The 19,393-nt window shown below is 37.3% G+C and overlaps 1 protein-coding gene across 1 annotated transcript in view; it reads left to right on the plus strand.

Moving 5' to 3' along the window:
- Positions 1 to 19,393, plus strand: part of cfap58 (cilia and flagella associated protein 58) — a 219,745-nt gene that overhangs the window by 56,492 nt on the left and 143,860 nt on the right. The window contains exons 8-10 of the mRNA XM_036563477.1: positions 136 to 218; positions 4,109 to 4,300; positions 13,375 to 13,536. Coding sequence (XP_036419370.1) covers positions 136 to 218; positions 4,109 to 4,300; positions 13,375 to 13,536 — 437 coding nt within the window. The remainder of the gene's footprint in view (positions 1 to 135; positions 219 to 4,108; positions 4,301 to 13,374; positions 13,537 to 19,393) is intronic.

Raw genomic sequence — 19,393 nt, forward strand, 5'->3', positions numbered from 1 at the left:
CTTCTAAAAACAGTCTTATTAGCGGAAGCTTTTCAAAAGAACGCAGAGATCAGCACTAGATCCCGCTTGGAGGCTTAGTGAGGAGGGAGGGAAAATATTAAAACACTGAACATTCATCTTTCTTGTTTTCCTCAGAAATGGAAATGGCGAAAAAGCAGACAGAGAACGACAAGAAGAAGGTGGACGAACTGGTCAGGGAAAAAGACATCCTGAACAAGGTACACATAGGCCTGTATGTGGGTCCACACCTCATTTTCTCACTTTCATATCTACATAACTGACATTCTTTGATGCATTGGTGTAAGAAATATACCAATATTCATGATTATGAATATTATAAGTATCATTATAAGTATGTCACAAGCAGTTTGTTTTCATAGTCTGATTCAGCTGATAATAAAAAATGAGCTCTCATAGCACAGTAATAAAAATCTAATTGCTCTCTAGGCAGTTCAATCACAGTATAAGGTAAAATATGTTTGATTTTTTTTTACATTTGCTAAAAAAGTATAAACTTAAAGGAATAGTTTGGTGACCAATCTAATTTGCAGAATTTTCCACTCACCCCAGATGTAGTAGAGTCCAAATTTTGCTTCTTTACTTAAGAACTGCAGCTGCAAGGTTAATGTAGGCAATAAACACTAGATCTCAGTAGTCACCCAAATAGCCCAAATTGTTTCTGAATACGTCAAATACATCACCAACGCTTCTCTCAACCCACTCAAACTGCATCCAGGGCTTCATTAAGGTCATGCAGACTTGTCATTGTGCTGTAAGGCACAGTAGAACTTACTGTGAAGCACTAGAGCTGGTATTCACAAAGCACTCATAGATTAGAGGACCGTTCTTGGATGAAGTCCCACTACATTCATTCCTTTACATTTTCCTCTGTATTTATGTCCTTGTCACAAAAACTGATTCTAGATCAGCACACCTACTCCTCAGGTTGGTTGTGAATACAGGGCCCTTGTTGTTTAAAAAAGCTGCCAGCAGTGTTCAGCTACACTGAATTTTCATTCATACTGTCCTCTAAACCACTTCGACAGCCTTAATGGAGACCTGGATGCAGTTTGAGTGGGTTGGGAGAAGTTTTGTTGATGTATTTTCTACAGACAGCAACGTGGGGGAACGATCTGGGCTATTTGGGTGACTATTGGGTCCTAAAGTTTGTTCGCAACATTAGCCTCACAGCTGTAGTTCTCAAGTAAAGAAGCAAAATTTGGACAACAAACATGTCTTGGTTGATTGACTAGATCGAGGGTAAGTGGAAAGTTGTGTATGTTTTGCCAAAGTCTTTAAGGATATGCATAGTTTGTAACCACATAATTTAGACGATTTTATGGTAACACTCTATTTTCAGAGTTCTGAAAGCTTTTTTTGTAGTGTCTTTAACATTCAAATTAAAATCAGTTAAGTGCATCTGAACTTTAAGTTGAATGTAAGACATTTTATTCACAGTAAGCCTATTCCTAACTTTCACCTAAAACTAATCCTAAACTTGACTTTAACCCTGACACTGATGATAAAAAGCACATAGTTCAGTAACAATTAGCATCTGTTGATCATTTAAAAGAGACTCCCAAAATAAAGTGTAACCAGTTTGAGCACTGGTAGTAGTTATGTAATAATAAGTCTTATTCTAATGTTATTCTTATTCACAAATATTCTAATGTTGGTTGTTGATTTTTGAATGAATGAAGGAAAGCACTGTAGAGACCTCTTCTACCCAGTGTATGAGGTGTGTATTTTATGGAATAATATGCCTAGAGTTCCCAAGGAGTGAAGACTGTCAGCCCTAAAGATTTTATATTATGAGAATTACACCTGAACATCTGAGTAAATTAATTTTTGCTCAGTGATTAAGAACCAAAAGTCATGATAATCCGATGCAATAAAAGATTTTCAACTGAAATATTGATAGTAAGAACATTAGCTGCCTTGACAAAGACGGCATGTTTTCTCAACTATCCTGTGTTAACATGCAGCGTTTGAAAAGTTTCAAAAGCTTGGGTTTGAAAAGTTAGAATACATTTTCTTAAATAGATAAAATCCTCTTTTTTGAATCATTCTTAGTTATATCCACATTGTTTTCATAGTGGGGCAAAAACACAAATAAATCTACATACAAAAAAGTCAGAGACCACCCTTTGCTTATTTAATTTCCAGTCAAAATGACCATTGACTACCATTTATTCATCTTTCAGTATCAGGAAAAAAAGCAAACATATGTTTAACAGAACCTCAACAACTAAATATAATATTTTTTTTCAGTATTTACCGTGTCTGCCCTTTGCCTTTATTACAGCCTCCATTCTTTTTTGGAGTCTTGCTTTGAGCAGGGATGTTCTTCCGCACCTCCAAAGTTCAGTCTTAGAAGTTGGCTGCATTTCTGCAAATCCCAGACACGTTCAGTGATGTTCATGTCTGTACTCTGGAGTGGTCAGCCCACTGTTCTGAGAAACTTTCTTCAGTGATGGTTTCTTGAACAGCTTCACATCCTTTCAGACCCACTGCGTTGAGTTGACTTCTCACAGTGGAAGGATGAACAAAAACAGCTGTGGACTTTTTCAGATCTGAAGTGGAGTTTGATTTTCTCCTCTCTCTCAAAATGAAAGCTTTAAGCACTGTTTATCTGATGGTGACAGTGTTGGTGGTCTACCAGGTCTTTCATGTTTGTTAGGAGTCCCATTTTCTCTATAACATTTAATAATTTATTGAACTCCAGTTTTGGAAATTCCTGTTTTTTCTCTAGTGTATTATATGGGAAAGGTTTCACACTTTCTGTTCATATCAGTCTATTACATTAACCAGTTTTCCCTAATTTATCATGCCTGATTCAGTTCATCAAGCCTTCAGGGGCATTTGTATAGGAGAATCAGGTGGATCTGATTAGAGCTGCAATAAAACTCTACAGGAGAATCACCAGGAGCTAAACTGATGAAAAATCAGTTATTCACTACTGCTGCAGACATTTAATCAAACCCTTCTCATCCAGTTTAATGACCACATTGCTGTCTGTAATTTTTACATGGTTATTGATGCTCCCAAACTTTAATATAATATATTTAATACATGTACCCATATCAGATAATCAGATTCATTCATATCTGTCCAGTACCAACCATCTTTTTCAGAAAGAATGTAATACCAATAGTACATCCGAATGCAGAGCGGGTCAGATAAAGCCGAAAAACAAATCTGATTGGAGCAGTAGAGCCTGCTACCAGAGACCTAGCCTGATAAGCTTAATGCATAAGTCCAGAGTTACTGACCCTAGCTGAAATTTCTATCCGAGTCCTTAGACAGAGTCAGAACTGAGATTGCCCTCTCTCTCTTAACATAGTTATGAAACTGAGGTGCGTTTCACAATCAGGCGAGAAGGTAGCTTCCTCCAGCGCTGATCTCCTGAATATTGCAGTATTGTTGTGGATATGGAGATGAGTGGCCATTCATATTTAATTGCACTGGGAATATGATGCCCCCCACACATACGCACACATATGCAAGTTTGTATTTCTACCTTTGTAGGGTTGTTCTACTGACATCTGAATTAGCTGCTGTGTACTTAACTTGACCCAAATCGTAATCTCAGCAACCAAAAGGAAAATACTTTTTCAGATCAAAGCCTTTCGATATAAAGCTATTGTTCCAAATGGGGACCAGCCAAAAGTCACACTGTTTGTGTTTTCCATTATCCTGGGCGCACCTGGTCCCCTCAAAGTGCTAAATGCATGGCCACACAAACACACAAACACATTGGCATGCATACATGGCTCCTGAAATTGGCTCTACCCTCGAGAATGCTTCCTTTGATCTACTTTACACTGATGCATCACGGATGAAAATAACCCTTTCATTCCAGCAAAGTGGCCAATTATACTTTATCTTTTAAGATTAGACCACTGACAGACTGTTTTGTACTTCCTTGGCTTTGTTTGTTGTTTACAAGGCTTGTTTGTTTATTTTTTTGTCCTTTAATCGGCCCCTTCCGAAAAGAGACGTGCGTATAACGCGTTTGTTTGAATCACTTACGATAGATGTGTTTACAAGGTAGTGTCTAATCTTTTGTATAAACACTGTGTCTGTGGGTGTTTGTGTTTGTGTTTAGAACATGATCAAGGCAGCTAATGCCACCGAGAAGCAGCTGGATTTGGTGAAGTTGCACGAGCAGACAAAGAAAACTCTGGACCAGGAGATACTGACCTACAGAGATGAGGCACAGAAACAACGCAAAATAATCTTCCAGCTGGAGAAGGAACGAGACAGATACATCAACGAGGCCAGCGAGCTTACACACAAGGTAAACACACGTGGGCGAGAGCTCATATTTTATCCATACTTGCACACAAACACTGACTCACACAAGTAGATGTCTGATGTTGTCACTCTGCAGTCAGCATCTTGCCCATAATAGGAACTAAGCAGGGTTTAAGCAGATTTCTCTATGAGAAAAATGAATGCCAGTTTTGAAAATTGCTGTTATCAAACTACTACTAATAATAATCATTTCTACTTATGTATAGCATTTTTCATGCTGGTGGCAGCTCAAAGTGCTTTACAGAAAGGTGATAAAGCTTAACAGTAATACAGGAAATTATAAGTATTAATTTAGAATCATATAAGACAAATGACACAGATCAAATTAAAAGATAAAGACCACGAGACGTACAGTTCTAATTCAATGCTGAGTTAAAGAGATACGTTTTTAGATGCTTCTTAGAAGCATAATAACTGAACAAGGCCTCTCCATGGTTTCTGATTTAACAGAAGGTATTTTCAAAAGACCAGTATCTGCAGATCTAAGATCACGTGCTGGAACATAAACAGATAGACATTCTGTGATGTAAGTGGTGCTTTAAGGTCATATAGAGCCTTAAAAACTACTAGCAGAGCTTTTAAATCTATCCTGAACGATACAGGTAGCCAGTGCAAAAACGGGAGTGATGCGATCTATTTGTTTTATGTCATATGTTATATGTTTTCTTAGGAAGTCCATTAAGAAGAGCATCACAGTGATCAACTCTGCTTGTAATAAATGCATGCACAAGTTTCTCTGCATCACTTTGAGATAGAAAAGGCCAAACTTTAGCAATATTTCTCAAATAATAAAAAGCTACTTATTAAACTTGAACACTATTGTAAAACAACATCAGTCTACTACTGCCAGAACAACTTAACTACCACATTTGACAAAACACAGTGTTAGCTTGCATGTGGCAATAGCTGTATTTCGATTCCTTAATGGCTTTGCAATTCAGAGGATCCAGTGACATTCAGAAGAAAAATGTCTATATGACAAAACATATCAGCTTTGGGGCATTTTTGTGTTCCACAGCCATTGCAGTGATCTTTCGAAAACGTCATTCATTTTTTCCCATAGAGAAAAAGCTTATCCCTGGAGCTTAGCCCTGGAGCTTAGCCCTGTTGAGACAACTTCAGAGGTCTATGCATATGTGCACAATTAGTAGCCAATCACACCCAGCGCACACTGCAGTACACTTAAGGTAGTACACTTGAACGTTGTTATACCACCGAATGCACAAACTCTTGCACATTCTTAAAGGGCGATAGCAATATGTTGTAAGGCCTCTTTAAAAAAAAACTGTAATTTCTGTAATTTTTAGTTCATTTTTAAGTGGTTTGGAGTTTGCTGCTCTTTTAGTTGTTCTAGTGTAGATTGATCTAGTTGATTGGAAAGGGTTAAGTTCTTGAAACACCCAACAGACAATTATGCAATAAGAATTTGTTTCTCTGGTATCCAGGTAGATACAGTCAAATGAGCTCTCCCATTGCTTAGGACTTCAGGAGCTGAACTGAAGCCTCAAATATCCATGTTTAAACTAGAATGGCCAATAAATGTTTATATGAGTTGCTGTCAGCTTAGTGCTTACATACTACTAGAATCCTATAAATTAGCATTATTATAGAGGTGTTTTTTTTAGTGTGTTTTTTATTGTTTGACATTTACTGCCCAAATGGAAGGCCACTATCTAATAATCATGGTTCGCCACTGAAAAAATGTAAATGTAAACTAGCTTCTAAATAAAGCTGGATTTTGTTATATAGGTAAAAAAAAATAAACACACACAATATCAAGTAAGTGTGGGTGTCCAGTCATTATGCTAAAGTAAGAGGGTGACAAAACAGGGTGTTAGATTCGCTGAGCTTTGTGCACTTGCTGTAGATTTTACCGCTATCAGATATTGAGCAAAGCGAGGTGCCACAAGGTTCTATGTTAGGTTCAATTATGATGCCTATAGTGCCTTTCATACAGTATGTATACCACAGCACAAATTTCTTATGGAATTAAAAGAGAAACAGAATAGTAAGGTGAACCATTTGAATTGTTTTACTGATTAAAAATCAGTACAAATACAAGTAAAATCAGAGAGTAAATTATATGTAACAAGAGCAGTATAAGAACGCATAAGCCATGCAAAGAACAAGGAAATGATGAAAAGTATAAGATGGAAATAAAGCAGTCATAAAAATGCTTTGTAAAAACATCCCTGATAAATGTCTCGTGGGAGGGAGTTCCATAATTGCAGCGCATAAAAACAAAAAGTGCTGTTCCATTTGTTTTGCTCATAAATGGGACGTAATACATGCCTTGGTGGAGTTATGCAGGAAAAGTTATCCTTACTGTGTTACAGTCATGCAATCATACAATCATGTACGTCCATTTAAAATGTAGCAAAAGCACTGGGAGTTGAGAGAAGTCATAGATGGGCTGCAAAAGGATGTGAAAATGCTTGGCTTCCTCTTGGAGGAAAATTGTTGTGCTTTTCACATGTCTCCCATCTTCAGAAAAAGTGTAGGTAGATTAAGAGCACTAGAAAAGGCTCAACTCTCTCAGAACTGCCAGAAATATGACAGCACACACAGAAAAGTGAATTCCCTCCTGTGTTTTCTATTCTTAATCTCTGTGTTGACAGGGAAGCATTCGCTGCAATTCAGGCATGAGAAAGTGACGCATTGGCTGGCGACTGCGTCATGTAGTTTAATTCTGCTACAGCACAAGCATAAAGGTCATGAGAGCTGTATAATGAATCGGTCCCAGACATGATCTTAATGCCGTAGTTATTTGTTGTAAAACTCTTTACGAAACACTTGCTTTGAAAACCTTGCTGTAACGGATTACGGTGGCATTATAAAGTGCTAATGACTGAACGTGGGGATGTTAGTAACCGTTAAAGTGCTCGTATAACTCGCCCGCACTGCTTAGAGACACATTTGTCAACACGTCAATATTCAGCTAAAATTTTACCAGCTGTTTTTATGGGAATTTTCTTCCTTTGAGTTTATAGTTTATAGGGTATATGATTGCCAGTGGAGAGATCAGAATAGGAGAGATCTAATTACTTTAGGCCCTATCCACTTTAATTCTACTTCCGGTTTAAAGCAGAGAAGCAAGTCAACATATTTTTGGAATGTGGTCACATGGTTTTAGCGAGAGGGAGGACTCATTCAACCTTTGTGCAGACAACATAGACTCGGGCTAAACTTACTAAACTTTAGTAATTGTTCATGAGTACAGCAAATTTGTGGCCATTTTTTGTGACTTTTGGGGTCTTGTGACTGTTTTGAGTCAAAAACAATCAGAAATAGGACAACGTTTTAAAGGCATACAGAAGGCATTACATAACCGCACACCGGCCTTACTGTGCTGTGCAGCGGTAAAAAATTAAAAACCATTGTTTTTAATGAAGGTATGCGCACAATTCAGCATTAAGGCATGCCAGCACTCGGCAGCTCTGTTCAATTTCTCATCACGTCCCAGTGCGCCACACAGCATTTTGCCTTAAGTACTTTAAATCAAAGCTATATCGAGACCCCAGAAAGCCATAGTAGTTGAGATGTGGCTTAAAATTTATAATTGTCTGTTACCTAAGCTAATGTTACTAGTCTTTTTTTCACCTTGTATCTTTCAGTTTAAAACAAATACTTTGTGAAGACTTACTCTTATTTCATGAATGGACTTGAACTTGGTGTCTATCTGCATTCTGACTGTAATGCATTCTGTGTGGTATAGCAGTGCTTTGTGCTGTATCTGCTACTTAATGCTACATGATGCAGCATTCATTGTGCATTGGCATGGCTTTACATGTCAGAACTTTGACGCATCTTCAGATGTTTGAAAACTACATGAAACTAAATTGCATTGCATATTATAAAGCCATGCAAAGTAGCTCATTCAAAACTCCACAGTTGCAAGTCTCTCAACTTCATTGAATCAAGAACAACCCAGTCAAACACTGATAATCAATCACTTGATCATGTCACATGACATACTTTGGCAGTTGAAAAGCAGATTCTCCTGTCTGACTTCATGCAAGGTTGTTAGTTTTCATTTTATCAGTTTTCTGAGCCATTAGAAACGTGAGTTTCTGAAAGTTATCGTTTCTGTAGCCAGCTGCGTTAACTAGCCAGCTAATGCCAACAGCTGTTTAAACAGTTACTAGTACCCAAAAAGTGTATGTGTATTTTGTTTATTCTGATTTGTTAGCCTGCTGTTATCATTATCAGAATTCATTTCAGTGGGTTTCCAAATGATGACAATAAGATGCAGTCTTGGATGAACTTATGGTGCCTATAAGACAGGATGAGCGAGACATCAAGTCCTACCTTAATAATTACTTAAACTATTTATTCAAGGCTTAACATACACAGAACAGATAAAGAAACAATAAAAATAGAAAAGAACCACAGGTAGATGGATAAAAGACATATATAGATACATATACATATATACAAAAAAGAGCAGCAGTGACAGCTGGAAAAATATACCTAGATGATAAAAGTGTTACACATAAGTAAATAGCACCTTGCTGATGACTTAATATAACAAAAATTATATAGTGTATCAAAAATACAAGCTGCTAGTTTGGCTAACTAGTGGAGTAACTGAATGTGTTGCTAGCATATTTTTCAGTTGCTTTGTACAGCTGTCAAGTTTTACAGAAATGATGTTGCAGACAGCATGCAACTAGTTGCGTAAAAGTTTCACTGTGTAAAGCCAGCCGAAGACTGCAAAGAAACAAGAATTCCTTTAAATGATGTGTTAAATTGTGATTACTGTGACCAGGGACATGAACTAACAATATGTAAAAGGTCAACCTTGAATTCAGGTCGACTTTAAGTCATGTACCTGACACTTCTACGCTACTGTTCTGCTATATACATTAATTTATTCTCTTACTCATTTATTAATGCCTCTCAAAATACAGTTACATTTACTGCTGTGTTTTTACAATCCTCACTGTGCCCTGACTAACCACTGCTATTTCAGAGAACGTGGCATTTCAGGCACTTGCGACACTTAAGCAGTTAGCGCCAACCTTTCTACTGTTTCCTCTCTCAGTTTTCTCTTTCAGCTCACATTAGCCCTTTGCAGGGAGTTCCCTGAACTGGCGTCTTGCTAATTTGCTGTGAAAACACCCAATGGTGAACAGAAACAAGGCCAAAGTGTTGTAAAATCATTTCACTCGGCTAATGATTCCAAAGGCCTCCTTAGCTCCAGTTCTCCTCTCTAAATCAAGCTTTTAAAAATGCAAAGAGTATTTCCCACTCCCCAAAGGAGAGAGTAAAAATGCCATCACAGGCACAAATGAAGGTCAATAAATCAATACTGCTCTCATACATACAAGCAGCATTCTTAAACAATACACATCATGCAGACTTTTTCACTTAGCAACCTGGTTTATGATTAATCAGGAGAATTATGGTGGCTAATGAGTCAGTTGTTAAACAAGGTGGCCTTTTTTGGCAGCCTTTTAAGTGAAAAGAAGAAGAAAAGTGGGTAGAAGTAACTCTCTGAGATTTGTCTGAGACCTCCTTGCTGTTTGCTGGCACTTCATAACAGTTAGAGGAATACTTTGCCCGTACATGCTAATGTGGCTAATGAATAAAAGCTAATGGAGCAAGTTAGCATGGTCTGATGTGCCTAAGTCTGGTCCTGATTAGGAATGTTAGCATTGTCGGGTAACAAATACCTTTGAGCACGGTTAAATGCTGCATTAGCAGAATCGAGGGGGAATTGATGCTGAATGGAGATTAGTAGCATCTGCCACCGATGTGGCTGCTGAATGATGATAACTCTCTGATGTGGGGGAGATCAATTGCCTTTGAATGGCACTAATATGTAATAATGGCCATTATTCAGTCGGGATATAGACACTTGACTATCCCCTGACATAGCCAGGGAAATATTAAACATTGATTTTTCTTTAGCTGCCCTCGACCTCACATACACACACTTCTGTATTCATGTCCTGCCTTCCTGTTAAACGCACAGGCCTTGAGCTGTGTTAGTTGCTAAATAGATTTAAAGTCTAAAGTCTAATAGAAAGATTTGAAGTCTAATATAAAACACCAGGGCATTGATACCGGTAAAGAATGTCTCTCAGTCCCTTAACGGTCTGTCCAGTGAATACATTAAGTTAATGTATAAAGAAGATTAAATACATCTAGAGATGAGTATTTTAACCATTTCTGCTATTGTAATATCCATATTTGAGTATTAATAGACGTATGAAAACGGTTGGCCACAATGTTTGGTCAAAAGACATTGATTTTGGTTTTGTTGATTTTCTAAGTAAAAATAACTTACACATCTTCTACAGAGACCACAGTTCTGCACATTTTAGTGCACAGCTACTGTTGATTTGCTGAGTTTAATCAAGTAGGAAACCGTAAAACATTCATTGTGGCTTTTGCAAAAATTATAACATATTCTGTATTTCATGTTTTATTGTTCTTCCAAATATGTTAAACTCAGCAAATAAATGAAAATTGTGCACTAGGTATCCTGTAGAGGATGTGTTAACTTATTTTAACGTCATTTTATTCATAAAACATGGCTTTCGACTGCTTTCAATGCTAAAATATTTCAACAAACAAAAACACAGAAGGTTTTAAATGTATTTCTTGCTTGCAGCTGGTAAAAGAGGTGAATTTTACCTGCTTTGAGTTCATTTAGTAATTTATTTTTGTGTTTTGGGCGTGCCAGCTAACCTAAGGCCACTACACACTGGACACACAGTGTTGCGCCACACAGCACCGCATAGCGTAGTTTTACATAGCATAGCGTCACATAGCATAGCATATGTGCATCATGTAGGACCGGGTAGCAGATAGTACAATGTGCAACTATAACACTAACAAACATCAAGCACAAGTTCATTCACACAAGTCGATTCTTGCAGTCGACATGTTGGATGTGTGAGAAATGGGCAGATATGAAGATCTGAGTGGCTTTGACAAGGACCAGATGTGGGGTGCTCTTGTTCCGCAGTGGTGAGTACCTGCTGACAGTGCTCTAACACGGGATAAACCATAAACCGATGACAGGGTGTTGGGTTCCAAGGCCTTCTTTTATTATGTTTTACAGATGCCTAAGCAGAGATACTTATTTGCTAATGCGTATTTTCGCATGTTGTACTGATGCCGTCTTTAACCTCAGATGTGTATTTGCTGTCGCCTTCTTTTAGGATGTTTTTATTTTCTAATTCTGTCTTTTAGCTTGTTTTACTGATGGCATCTTTAAACACAGTTGTGTATTTGCTGTCGCCTTCTTTTAGGATGTTTTTATTTTCTAATTCCGTCTTTTAGCATGTTTTACTGATGGCATCTTTAAACACAGTTGCCTATTTGCTAATGCTTCTTTTAACATGCATATTTCTCCGTTTAAGTTCCAACATTTGGCCAGTGTCATAGCATCCCACGTCAAACTCAATGGTCTGCGGCTTGGTTGAGCTGTCTTGTGGTTATATATTGAGCACACTTGTATGTATGACTCCTGCAGTTTTCTGTTTACACTTTAGGAGTGTGTCTTTGATTTGAAAGTTATTAAAGCTATACTCCCAGCCCCACCTCTTTCTCTTCACGGGTTCGATTCTTTTTGCCCTGACTTTGACATTTGGATTTAACCCGGCTCTCCGTGATTGGATTAGCGGCTGCGAGTGCTATAGCGGTCTAATGCGGCAAATCCATGTAATTCTGTTTCTATTCAGCTTTTAATTTGACGTATAATGTCTCGCATTGACAAAGCTGGCGCTGCTGAGAGGGAGCGAGGGGGAAAAAACACTCGGCTGATGTTTCAATCAGGCTCCATTGAAACAGTGTAGGCCTCTCGCTGTGGAACATGTGAACAAGTTCTCGTGGATTTGTCAGCCACCTCGACACAAATCGACTCCATTAGGTTTGTGCGGCTGTCTCCACAGTGTGGAGAGGTGTGTGTGCGTGGTCTGAGGAAGGAAGGAGGAGGAAAAAAGAGAAGTAATAGCGACTGGAATCGATGGATATCGCTGTCATATTTGTTGTAAGGAGAAAAAAAAAACTTGATGGCGTCTTTAAATCTTAAACATTAATACTATTTTTCGAATGCCGTCTGTTATCATATTTTACTGATGGCATTTATAAAAAATGTTTTTGGTAATATAAACTTTAAGCATGTTTAATATAAACTTTAAGCATCTTTTATCATAATTGCGTAATTATTATTGCATGCTTGCTTAATGCCATGTTTTAGCCTGTTTGACTGAATGCGTCTTTAGTTTGCTAATGCCATCTGTTAGCATGTTTTACTGATGACATTTTTAAACACAAATATGTATTTGCTAATGCGGTCTTTTTAGCATGTTTTAGCGTTTACTGTCTTGTAGATTTACTGATGGCATCTTTAAACACAGGTGCACTTTTGCTAATGTCTTCTTTTAGCATGTATTACTGATTGTATCTTTAAACACAAATATTTATTTGCTAATGTGGTCTTTCAGTATGTTTTAGCATGTACTGTATTGTGGATTTACTGATTCTATCTTTAAACACAGATATGTATTTGCTAATGCCGTGTTTTAGCACATACTATCTTTTAATTGTACTGATGGCATCTTTAAACACAGGTGCATTTGTGCTATGTGTTCTTTTAGCATGTATTAGTGATCATATCTTTGAACATAGATGCTTATTTGCTAACGCCTTTTTAGGATGTGGATAAAATGGTATCTTTATTTATAGATGCTTTTATGCTGAAGCTATCTTTTAGTATGTTTTACTGATGGTATCTTTAAACGTAGATGCTTATGTGCTGATGCTATCTTTTAGCTTATTTTACTGAGGGCACCTTTAAACATAGATGCTTATTTGCTAATGCTGTATTTTTGCATGTTTTATTTTATGCAGCATATATTTAACGTAAACGATGACATCACACAAAGTGATTTACCTTTTTTACCTCATGCGTATCTGCAGACTGAAGTATTTGTCTTGTAAATGCTTGTTTCTTTGATCGTAAAGGAGGACGTGCATCCCTCAGTGCATCTCTCATGACCTTTCCTCCCTCATTTCTCTCGTTCTTCCTTTCTCTTTTCCCAGGTTTTGCTGCATATGGAGGACATCAAAGTGCGGGAGATGCAGATCTTTGAGTATAAGAAGAAAATCGCTGAAGCAGAGACCAAGCTGAAACAGCAGATGAACCTCTATGAGGCCGTCCAGTCTGACCGCAACCTCTACAGCAAGAACCTCATCGAGGCTCAGGTACACACTCTTATCAGTGCTTGTGTGTGTGTGTGTGTGTGTGTGTGTGTGTGTGTGTGTGTGTGTGTGTGTGTGTTTGTTTGTTTGTATACCTTGTGAAAATCCAGAAATAGGAAAAAGTACTGAAAATCTTCACTTCAGTTAGTTCTGTACTAATACTTCTACTCCTAGTAGCTTTACTCTTACCTCACTACAAGTAAAAGTACTAGTAAAGAAACTTACTCAAGTAAAGGCTCACAGAGCTTGAGTTAAACGTGCAATTTATTTAGTAAATTAACTCCAGCATGTGTATAACTGATGGTATCTTGCACACCAAACAAGATTTTTCAGACATGAAAATGCATTATTTTATTTAACGTTTGACGCCTACATGAACCGTCTGACCAACCACAGTCGTTTCTGTCGTTGGCATGATGACAACAAAGATGAAGAATTGGTTGTGTACAAGCAACTATAGCATTTGCGAAAAACATCAAAAGGATCAGAATCTCCAAAACCAGCTCAAATGTGTGAGCGATGATGCTATTCACGCTGCTTTCACTTTTCCAAAATGGAAAGTAGCTCATTGTCACAGTTTGCTCGTTATGTGAGGAACAACGGATATTTGCACTTGAAAACGCTATGCCCGTTTCTTTTACTTCGTCTCATGTGGAGCTGCATCTCCGGGCTGTGAGTGAAAGTGCTCAAGTTTTAGCTTTTAACTGAGGTGGTGAAATTCTTTGGTTTTAGGTGGAAACCAACCTGCGCAGTGACACAGTATATCCATTTCACGAGAAGCAAAAGACCTTTTGCCAGATATTCTGCCTGTTTTTTTCAGTGACGCAAATTAAAAAATCATGTTGTGTGGGTGTGTATAGTTTTAATGTGAAAAAAAATCATGTCAGAATATTTCACACGTACGTTTTGTTTATTTACGTAATGGCCTTGAGAATAAATTCATTCAGAACAATTAGCCTACTGTGTTTGCACAGAGAGGAATTAGACCTCCGCATTTAACCCATCCGTGCAGTGAAACACCCACATACATGCACACTAGTGAACACACACACTAGGGGGCAGTGAACACACTCGCCCGGAGTGGTGGGCAGCCCTATCCACAGCGCCCGGGGGGCAATTGGGGGTTAGGTGCTTTGCTTAAGGGCACTTCAGTCACGTACTGTTAGCTGAGGGGATCAAACCGGCAACCTTCCGGTCACAAGGCTGGTTCCCTAACCTCCAGCCCACGACTGACCCCAAAAAAATAAATTGTTTACTGACAAACTTTGCTAAAATAGCTAAGTAATAGACAAAATTAGCTAAATTGCTGGCAGTAAACAGAAATTAGGTGCTAAACAGATACTGGCAATATAACATGAGAACAGTAGCTTACATATTTACAAACTGCTTAGTATTACTGGCTATTCTAAAATTACAGAAAGAATATAGTAAAATACACAGTAGCTATTTAGCTCCAATTATGTAGCCAGCCAGCTAATTGCATCCTCAAGTTGGAGGTTTAGTTAAGAAAAGCTCTTAAAGGTTCTAGTTATACAAGCTAGGGTGTAGATAGGGCTGGGCAATATGATTATATATCGTTATTGTGATAAATTATGTCACAATACAATACAATATGCTTTTCTGTGGTGCATGTGGTGCATATTGTTAGTACTTGTAGAACACAAACCACATGTTTCATTATAAAGAGATCAAGATTCATGCCATTTAACTGAATTTATTGCAACACAGTATGCAAAATATTGAATAAAAACCATGTTCACACATTTTTTAAATGTAGGATTACTAGTTCATTTTTCTCAGTTCCAACTGATCAGTTGTCTGAAAAAATAAACATTGTGACGTATGTTGTAACATAAAAATTTACATAAAAACTATATTAGAAGTGGTATTAGATTTTTGCCCTATCGCCCACCTTCAGCTGAGATATACTAAGATATGATAAGTTCTGAAATCGGCCCTTCTATACTTTCAATTGATATTTGTGTTTGTAAGTGAAAGACAAGATATTTTATTATGATTTGAATTTGATGAAAGGAAAAACATCGTTCACATCTTTTCCACAATTTTGCACTTCTTGACATTAAAACAAATGTAAAAAAGTCTTAAGTACAGATGTGAAACACTTAAAATTAACTGTAAATTGATTCTAAATAGAACTCTTTTGTCATTTCTTCACATCTACAACATAAGTCAAAAGTGCAGCCTGAAGCTGTCAGCGGAGAATACTAATGTAATTCAATGTGTACTTAACTATGTAATTAAACATGTAATTGTGTAATTACACATATATAGCCCCATATAAGTATTTATAAGTAACTCTCAACATCTAAGGCTTAACTTTCTCTTAATGAGAGTTTCTGTGATAGACTTACTGAGCCACCAGTCTCTTTTTGAAACTGCTGAAGCAGAATCAGCAATGGAGCTGCAGCGGGTCCTGCCATGGGAAGAGTTAGCTTCAGCTGCGCTTTCAAAGGACAATCTCCACATTCTGTATTCCTTTTCCTCTTCTGCTCTCTTATTTCATCATACCTGAATCTGCCAAGTGCAAATTCTGCCTCCCACCCCCACCCGTCCCACTCTGGCCCAGCTGCTTTCTGTCTGAAGTCTGACCTTGTAGCTGTCGTATGATAAGGCTACAGTAGGGCTTGGGCCGCTTTTTGAACTAATGGTGGGGCTCCTACTCGTCTGCGAGTGTGTGTGGGGCTTGTTGTAGATGCTTGTGCTGATGCTCGTCTCTGAGTGCAGGTTTTTGAGCATTTCGAGTGTGTTTACACTTAAGATTTATTGCCTAAGTGCTTATCTGTGCCGTTCTCATGGCAATCTGTTAGCAAGAGTGTGTATGTGTGTCTTGTCCTGTATCTGTGTTTACCTGTGTGTGTGTGTGTGTGTGTGTGTGTGTCCTTATCTGGGTGTATGCGTTTGTCTGCCTCAGCCTGTGTTGGGTTTATACGCATCTGCTCATGTCCTAGCTTTGTGTGTGTGTGTGTGTGTGTGCCCATCTGTTTGTGTGGGTGAGTGTGTGTGTCCATGTGTGTTTTTGTGTTTGTTTATCTGTATCTGTGAATGTCTCTTATATCTTACTTTTTTCAGATTTAATTGGCTTTATTGGCATTAATGGATTATTCTGCTGAATTGGTTTGAAGTCAGAGCTGAAAACCCATTTCAAATTTTTAATTAACTTGAATTTTAAACTAAAATCATTTTGCTTCGAAAGACCATATGGTTTAATTTTGTTTATTAAAACAAATGACTGAACATTTCATTTTGTCATGGCCAAAACAATCATAACACCTCAGAAATTGTACCAGTAGTGACTGTTTCGATGGTGATAATTTTAGCTAATTTTGAGTGTAACTTAAAAATGCAAGCCAGTGCATTACTAGCAAACACAGCCTAAAACACACATAAAATCATAAAATTTTAAATCATTTTATTAACACAAAAAAAAAAAAAATATTTCATTGCAGAAAATATGGGTTTCAGTAGTGACAGTTCTTAATGTTACACACTGATTTTTAGACTTTGGGACACTTTTACTTCAGCACAGTGAAATTTAACTGCTCTCCATGTGGCCATGAGGGACAGCGATGCGGTCTCACTTCCTGCTCTAAAATGCAGGGTTGTGGCTAATATAAGGCTCCACCTATGAATTATAGCTCTTTGTATTTCAGTAGTGACATAAAAAAGGCACCTCCCAATAGAAAGTGGCCTTTAAATGATGAATTTGTATGCATTTAGCTTAATATCTCCATGAATGCCTTGAAGTAGATCACAACAAAGTCCTTGAAAACATTTCATGTCTAAATAATTTGTTTTTTAATAGTTTTTACTGTGGGAAAGCACTGTGATCTAATTTGGTAGAATGGTCTAAATGGTCAAGTAAGGGATGGTTAATCTCTTTTTTTAACTCAGTAACAGTTATAAAATCATTACATTAAATCAAGTGTGCTTCTGATTTAATAAATCCATTGCAATTGTTGGAGTGCAGCGAACTATATCCTTCTAACATATCAATAAAACATTCCTCACATTTTATTGTATTTATGTTTATTCGTGTTTGTTCTATTGTGCATGTTTGTGTCCGTCCTCCAGAGTACATAGCCATCTGTTTGTGTGGGTGAGTGTATGTGTTTTGGTGTGTGTGTATGTCTGTTTACCTAAATCTGTGAAGATCTTTCTCTGATCATCTCTTAAATCTTACTGTGAAGCTTATTTACTTAAGATTTAATTGGCTTTATTTGGAATAAACAGTCATAAAGGTATGAAAGGAAAGTTTAATCTCTTAAACTTCAGTTTTGAAAAGCAGATTTTTTTTTTTAACTCAGTATCAGGTATGTAAAATTAGAATAACATAGCTTTACAGGGTGAAACTTGCTTGCAACTTTGCTTGCTTAAATCTGCATGAAACTAAACTGCACTTGAGTTGCATTATGTAAAGCGTCCTGCAACTCACTTGAAACTCAGCCGCAACAGATGCTTAAGTCATGAAACAAGTTTCATAAAACAGCCATTGATGATGATTTTGTAACTACCTCCATTAACTAGCGGACGAACACGAACAGCTGTTTAAATGGCTGCTTGTGCCAGTGTTTATACATATATATATATATATATATATATATATATATATATATATATATATATATATATATATACATATATATATGCCAAAAAGTGTGAGATCACTAACATTACTTTCTAATTTAATACAAAATTTTCTGTACAAATTATATTATCAGCATAACAATTTAAGAAAAAAGCTGAATCTATTAAGTATTTACATGAACTTTCTAGACTTCCATTAGTATTTTGCTCTAATGTCAGTGTGCAATCAAGCTGGCCTTCACAAGATGGACTTCACAAGTTTATGCAAAGCCTCTGATGAGTAGATCAAACCCACCTGAGAGTCTTCTGAACACGAGCTTCAGTGGATGGAATAAGTAAATGTACAAAAGCCTCAACATTATCAATTTTTCCAAAGTCTAAAACCCTCCAGTTTAAGACAAACAATCCCAGGTTTTCAGTGTGGTCTCAGACCTTTGGATCCCACTACATCATTGGACAGATCAGTAGAAGAACTTAAAATATGCATTATCAAGAAGCAAATAACTAATAATTATTAATGCTAGTAATAAAACTCATAATTGCCAATTCATCAAGAAGGTGAACATCAATCAGTGATTTTATAAATTGAATAATCAAGGTTCACTCAAGTAACCATGACAGCCATATTCAGTAGTAATAATAACAACAATATTGAAGAAGAAAAAAAGACTAGACTCAAAATCATTAACACCACAAATTGTCTTAACAGCATCTGAAACATCTGTAGTAGTGCAGGCTGAGGCCTAGCTAATGCATGCTATATGTTGCTATGATAGAATCCTTAATCATAGCCCTCAATTTTAGTTACAGCTCTAAATAGATTTTGTAGTGACACCACCAGCAGACTACACTGGACAGTGCTTGTGAAAAGTCACCAAGCATCAAACTAACAAAAGCAACAATACATATATAGTCATTGGTTGAAACATGCAGGTACTGTTGATCTCACTGGATTTTGGTGATGAAAATTGCAAACAGTCTTCACAATGTGGAAATCATGATTTTCATGTTCATGTGATTTATTTGAACACAGAGCTTGTGTAATCTCCATAAAAAAGAACTGGCAACAGAATAGGATGCTCTGTAGAAGCCACACAAGAGCCTAGGGTCACCATGCCCAATGCCAAGTGTCAGCATTTCTGATCTACAACTGATCATATGACAATAAGTAGCTAATGCTCTTGTGGCTGACTGCAATCAAATCCTCACAGCATGTTTTGTAAGCATTCTGTGTAGAACCATGTCTGTTCCACAG

The sequence above is a fragment of the Colossoma macropomum genome, unplaced genomic scaffold, assembly GCF_904425465.1.
Source record: "Colossoma macropomum unplaced genomic scaffold, Colossoma_macropomum, whole genome shotgun sequence".
In the NCBI taxonomy this organism is placed as follows: Eukaryota; Metazoa; Chordata; class Actinopteri; order Characiformes; family Serrasalmidae; genus Colossoma; species Colossoma macropomum.